General features: G+C 39.2%; 1 protein-coding gene across 2 annotated transcripts; it reads right to left on the bottom strand.

Moving 5' to 3' along the window:
- Positions 1 to 596: 596 nt before the first annotated feature.
- LOC111980252 (protein mono-ADP-ribosyltransferase PARP15-like) lies at positions 597 to 5,905 on the bottom strand. Of its 2 annotated transcripts, XM_024010947.2 has the most exons (7): positions 5,776 to 5,905; positions 4,262 to 4,540; positions 3,764 to 3,892; positions 3,472 to 3,636; positions 1,602 to 1,747; positions 1,304 to 1,478; positions 597 to 1,158 (listed from the first exon to the last, which is right to left on the bottom strand). In XM_024010947.2, the coding sequence occupies exons 2-7, from the start codon at positions 4,527 to 4,529 to the stop codon at positions 869 to 871; spliced, it is 1,173 nt and encodes a 390-aa protein (XP_023866715.1). In that variant the 5' UTR covers positions 4,530 to 4,540; positions 5,776 to 5,905; the 3' UTR covers positions 597 to 868. The 2 variants fall into 2 exon arrangements, with proteins under 2 accessions (XP_023866715.1, XP_023866724.1); XM_024010956.2 differs by lacking the exon at positions 3,472 to 3,636.
- Positions 5,906 to 6,639: the final 734 nt, after the last annotated feature.

Here is a 6,639-nt window from a genome sequence, read left to right as displayed (position 1 = left end):
CAAAATCAAATCAAATTATATTTGTCACATCCACCTAATACAACCTTACAGTGAAATGCTTACTTACAAACCCTTAACCAACAATGCAGTTTTAAGAAAAATAAGTGTTAAGAAAGTATTTAATAAATTAAACTGAGGTAAAAAAAGAAGAACATAGAAAAATAACAAATAATTWAAGAGAAACAATAAAATAACAGTAACTCTTTCTTTCTTCTGTTGTTATGAATGATGTGCAGTAGAGCTATGTGTAATACAGTGGGATTAGATCAGTATGTAGCTCCCTGAGGGAATGAATGATGTGCAGTAGAGCTATGTGTAATACAGTGGGGATTAGATCAGTATGTAGCTCCCTGAGGAAATTAATGATGTGCAGTAGAGCTATGTGTAATAAAGTGGGATTAGATCAGTATGTAGCTCCCTGAGGGAATGAATGATGTTGTGGTGGTCTAACAGGTTTATATCAAATGATGGCTTCATCTTCCTGGAATTGTTTGTCTTGCAGGGTTTGAAACAGTTACAGTAACAATGCAACTATTACAATGGAATCTGTGTTTGAGTTACATTTACGTATTATACACAATCACACAAAACACAACTTAGTTATGCATTTTTCTTATTTAATGGAAATATGAGTCATAACAATGATGGTTTTACACATTTCTTTTCCCTTCAAATCTAGGATGTTTAATGGAATGACAGATATGTGTCGTGGAAAAAACACTGGCAAACAAAGATAGGTTAGTTGAGCAGTACTAAACCCCAACAACTGTTACTTAAAAAAACAAATATCTCTCCTACGTAGCAATGGGTGGTGAGTCTGGTGACTGACATTTACTGACTTGAAGTTCCCAAAAGCTACCATGTTGCTCTAGACCCCTAAGAAAGTGATCAAGTACTCTGGATACGCCTGACAGTCGCGGAAGACTACGAACTCTGTTGGATCAGATGGGTCCTTTGTCGTACTATCGTAGCGCAAAATCTCGGATCTGTCTTTAAATGGAGGTTCTTTCATCCCTTGTTCTCCCGTTATGAAGTATCCAGTCAGAACACGACATAAGTACATCAACTTCCTCCCTTTGCTATCCGGCTCGGAGAATTTATCATCAGCAGAGTAGCTGGCATTGACTGCAAAGTAGGTGCCATTTCCATACAGTGCAGCTGTAGAAAGATTATGACACAGTTATGACACTATTAACATAGAAGAGAGAAACAAGTTAAATATAAGGATTCTTGAGATGTTATATACAGTTCAACTTGAGGCAAGACTTTCCTATTTTCAAGTTATTTCTTTGGCATATCTTACCATTTTGTCCAGCGTAGCTCCGATTGAACCCGTTGTTGTTGATGTGTTCTATGGTTGTGTAGCTGGTTGCATGGAAAAGACGTCTCTCATTGATTATGCCATAATTTCTGCCCTCGATTTCTTTTTTCTTGATCTGGAAGCTTTTCCACAGGTTTGGGTTCTGGACCCTTTCAATCTAAGGGAAGGAGAAAAAAACACATATTACAGTAATTGGCAAGACATTCAATAACCTGATTTACATACAGCTGCACAGTTACAGTTATAACTACTCAGAAAGTATCTTTAGGAAAAGAGGTACCTTAATAATTGTATTGCATGGACAAGTAGCCCGGAACAGGCCTAGGACTTCATCATACTCTGGGCTTCCTGGCTGGATAGAGTAGAGCTGGACAGAAGTGGTGGCTGGCTTGGTATCCCAATGCTGAGGGAGGTTATCCTGTTGAGCTGGAGATAACAATAGAAGATCATTCATAGGGCCAAAAATGACTTCATTTCAGGAGGCTTTTTAAATCTGACTTTACATCACACCCATTTCCACTTGCCATGTAAAGCTCTGAGTACAGAGTCAAGAAATATGTAAGAGCACAGTACCTGGTAAGTCTAAGGTGGTTATCCACTGCTGAAGTTGTAGATACATTTCATGCACATGACTTTCTTTGAGAGTATCAAGGAAATTGAGATGAGTTTTTTCCCTCTTTGCCAGTGATCTTATCAAGCAGTTTGATGACTTTATTCTCCGGCTCTGGGACAGTCATAAGGTTTTGATACTCCCTGTCTTTGATAATGCCTTTACAATGCAGATGTTGAAGATTGAAGGATGGATCTACTCGAAGCCAGTCAATGATTTTCACCTTATTTGTCACTATAAATTCATTATAGAGAATTAAAAAAACATGCTTTGGTTTTGTGTACATAGTCTCTTTTTAGCATGTGTCCCAAAAAACAATGCAAGTCAATATCCCCAATATTACAATATTTTAGCATTTTGTGTCCAAATCATCAGCAAGTGTCTAAAATGGTTTGGTTACTGTCGCTCAAGCAATGTTACTAGGCTACCTGCCGGTTACTAGTCTACCTGCTGGGGCGGCAGGTAGCCTAGTGGTTAGAGCGTTGGGCCAGTAACCGGAAGGTTGCTAGATCAAATCCCTGAGCTGACAAGGTCTGCCCCTGAACAAAGCAGTTAACCCACTGTTCCTAGGCCGTCAATGTAAATAAGAATTTGTTCTTAACTGACTTGTCTAGTTAAATAAAGGTTCAATAAACACAATGACTTGGACATGAAGCGTGTAAAATGCTCATATTGAGGATGTTGATTTGCATTGGTTTTGACCCACAAATGATAAAAAGAGAATTTGGCCAGGCACACAAAACCAAAGCATGGATTACTGTCTTTAAACTGCTTACAGAGTAAGGAAACCAAGGTATAATTTTGTGATTTGGGTGAATTCTCTCTTTGACTTCCTCTTAGTTACAGTCGCACAAGAGGAAAATAGCTTACTACAAGATTAGCCATGTCTCACTGTACAGGATGTGGAATAAACTTCAAACTTTGAGTGTGTTGATTCTAACAGTCAACTTGTAAAAGTTTAAATGTGGCAGGCAGAAAATGGCAGAGGCTGACTAGTGATTAACTTTCACTTTTACTTTTAGTAATAGATGTTCTTTTTTGTTTAGGAAGGACTTACAGCCAATATCAGAGAAGCACTGTCAAAACTTTAGCCATGCAAAAGTAAATGATTGCAAATAAGTTCACCTTTTGAAGTATAATGGCAACAGATTGGTTTACGGGTGGGACTAAGCTCTTTGTCAGTGCAATATCGAGACACATTCATGACGTCACTTGATCCAGTATCATTAGAATTAGTGTTTCTTTATTGACTTAATAATGTGTTCACAGGTTGTTTTGTGTGAGTGATGGACCTTTTTCAGGCAAAGTTATAATGCTTGTTCCCACACACAGTTTACGACAGCTGTGATTGATAACAGGAAATATGTGTATGTATGACGTGCGCCCAGTTTATAAATCTCAATATTTGTTTACTTTTCAGAAATGGTGCATGCAGAAATGTAATGTAAAATTTACACAACAGTTATGAGGCTCCTGCTCTCTAACACAACTACAGCTCAGGTTGAGCCCTGTGAAGACAAAACTTGCCTAAATAGTTTACCTGGACACTGTGAGGCTTGTCGGACTGGGGCTGGAGGTGGGGCCTGGGTCCAAGACAAATCGAGGTTGCCATCGATGTCATTGTCCGTTATCATTTCAGCAGAGATATGACTGTTATTGATTGCAACCATATTTGCATTTGGGGGTGGTTGGCTGAGGTTCATTCCTGAAAGATACATTTTGTGTCCAAGTAACTATACAATTGTCTTATGCTCTTCTTATGGTGCTGTCTGTTAGTAAGCAGCACAACTTCATTAGAATGACCATGTTAGCTTATTCATAGTAGCACTCACCAGATGGATTCAACTCTCCTGCTTGGATGGTTTTATGCATGATCAAGTCCTTTTTAATTCGGTTCCCGGTAACTAGTCGGGAATCAACAGTGCTGCTGCAATCCGCATAAACCGTTGGCCTGGATGACACTTCAAAACAAATGTGTTATTGCCTTGTTAGATGATGACCTTTTGTATGACTTTGCAGTCTGTAAAAAAAAAAATCACTGGCCCGACAAACCTGACCAGTACATTTTATATTCTGTATACTAAAACACATACACCGAGTTGGGCCCAATAACCGAAAGGTTTCTGCTTCAAATCCCAGAGCCGACTAGGTGAACAATCTGCCGATGTGCCCTTGAGCAATTCACTGAACACTAATTGCTCCCATAAGTCCCTCTGGATAAGTGTCAGCTACATGACAAACATTTTAAATGTATGTTTTCTAATAACTGCTATGAAGTGCTTAAATGTCTTTAATCACTACAAAATGTTCATGTAATACTGCTATTTTACCTTGTGTGTTCTTGCTGAAATGCTGTTGAAGGCCTGGATAATGTGCCTTCTCTTTCTTCAGAATCTCATAGAACTCCACACATGCACCCTCCCCCTTTTTCTTGATTTCATCCAAAAGAAGACAGATCTTCTCTGCAGCAGTGGCTTGGTTGGAAACAGCTTTTCCTTGTTTAACTGATAAAATATCTTCACACTTTTCAATGATATACTCAGGGTCTGTTGATAACCACTGGCCCAGTTCCGTTTTCATTGACTTCAGAAATTCCATGGTCTAAATGTCTAAAAGAGATGGATACAGTAAGGAATGGCACAAAAGTTATTATGCATACTGTAAACTACTCAACTAACAATATAGACATATCATMATGTTATGTGAAAAGCAATCAAACATGAGTGACAATAAAACAACAGTCAACAGTTCGATAGAAGTGATCCTAATACTGTACAGAATATATTACCTGAGTACAAGCTATCAATAATCATAATTAACATTGAAAGGGTTGTCTGATGTAACCATTGGGCTCATTGTAATGTAGTCTGCTTTAAAGTTGTTTTTACTTTCACTACTGAAGACATACAGTATATTTGATGTAAATGTGATATCAGTACTGTTTTAATACACTTAAAGGAAATAATCACCCATTGTAACGGTTGTTCTCCTCCTCATCTGAGGAGGAGCAGGGATCGGACCAAAACGCAGTGTTGGTTGAATACATAATGAATTTATTAAACAAGCGGAACACGAAGCACACTTGAATAACTACAAAACAACAAAACGACGTAGACAGACCTGAACATGTGAACTTACATATAATGAAGAACGCATGAACAGGTACAGACTAAACAAACGAAACAGTCCCGTGTGGTACAAACACTGACACGGAAGACAATCACCCACAAACAAACGGTGTGAACAGCCAACCTATATATGGTTCTCAATCAGAGGAAACGTCAAACACCTGTCCCTGATTGAGAACCATATAAGGCTAATTAACCATGAACCTAAACATAGAAACACATAACATAGACTGCCCACCCAGCTCACGTCCTGACCAACTAAATAAAGCTAAACAAAGGAAAAACAGGTCAGGAACGTGACACCCATGTTGAATGTTATATCGTTTTTGTACATCTCTGAGCGATGTTCTATCGATTCCCAGGATGATTTCATGTTTTTATTGTGTATCTGAGTTCAAACAGGCAGACATACAGCCGGTATGACGAGTTGCATCATAGGATTCAAAATGGGTGAATATTTCCAAGAAGGAACATTTCATGCCATTACAAACTGTACAACATCTACGGAAGACAAAAGGAATAGACTTTAGTTGATAAGCTGTATCTGTGGGAGAATGAGAAAGTACAAGCACTTCTGTTTTTGGTGAGAGAGGTGGAATGAGAGAAGTCTAGAGTCCCGTAAACTAGACGAGAAACAACTGTTGTTCAAAAGAGCGGGAGCAGCCATATCTCACACAACACAGTTTAAAGACTGCAGAACAGGAAGGTAAACTTACCAACAAGATGTTTAACAGAGCAGGATCTGGTAGTTAACGTAAATGTGGAGACGTTACAACTTTGCGTACTGACAAGCTATGTGGCTGATGCAAACGAGCGCTTACTACTGACAGGAAACGTACTTCCTTTATGTAAGTATAGCCAATAACACGTGCAGGCCTGTAAGGGTGCAGCCTATCGAAATGCACGTTTTGTTATGAGTAAGAGATGGGACACGTGTGAAGTGAAACTAAGATTCATTATTACGTTTCACCATGTTTCTGTTCAACAGATGAATACAGTAGGATGTTCAAAACTACCTGTAGGCATTGTAATCCTGAATTGACACAGAAAGGGCAATTTTGTGTCCATGTTGACAGGCTCCTGTACTTGTGGTGTGGTGGACCTCCCCATTCCTGTGAACTCACATGCAATCTAAATCACACTATCCTGTACTGCCTGTAGGTCTACTCTACTGTACTGCCTGTGAACTTACCAGCAATCACAATCACACTATTCTGGATTTGACTCCTTCTTTCCTTCCCAGTCAGGAATGAGAAAATAGCAAAAGACCTTCTAGCGGAGTTAACCCTGGCAAATCAATTCACCTGTCAAATAACTGTTAACTTCCTTAGAGATCTAATCTACAGTATTACACTGCAGCCCCTTGACAATACTGACACGGAAGGACTGAATTCCCCCTTGAATTCAGAGGAACACACAGGGGCAGACTTGAAGCTGAAAGARGAGACAGAGTTTGGTCATAAGAGCTGACTCCTGTTATATCAGTGGAGGTGATGTTTGATAGAGGATGAGTCACACAATAAATAACACACACATAGGCTTTATACTAGGCAGCGTGTCGTCCCTACCACGTCGTCCAT

This window comes from Salvelinus sp. IW2-2015, linkage group LG2 (assembly GCF_002910315.2).
Source record: "Salvelinus sp. IW2-2015 linkage group LG2, ASM291031v2, whole genome shotgun sequence".
Lineage (NCBI taxonomy): Eukaryota > Metazoa > Chordata > Actinopteri > Salmoniformes > Salmonidae > Salvelinus > Salvelinus sp. IW2-2015.
This window is presented reverse-complemented; position numbering and strand designations above follow the sequence as displayed.

Coding starts and splice junctions, on each gene's coding strand:
- LOC111980252 (XM_024010947.2), bottom strand. CDS start 4,529: ATGGAATTTCTGAAGTCAATGAAAACGGAACTGGGCCAGTGGTTATCA. Junction 3,893..4,261: donor TTTCAGCAAGAACACACAAG/GTAAAATAGCAG, acceptor TTTGTTTTGAAG/TGTCATCCAGGCCAACGGTT. Junction 1,748..3,471: donor ACAAGCCTCACAGTGTCCAG/GTAAACTATTTA, acceptor TGTTATCTCCAG/CTCAACAGGATAACCTCCCT.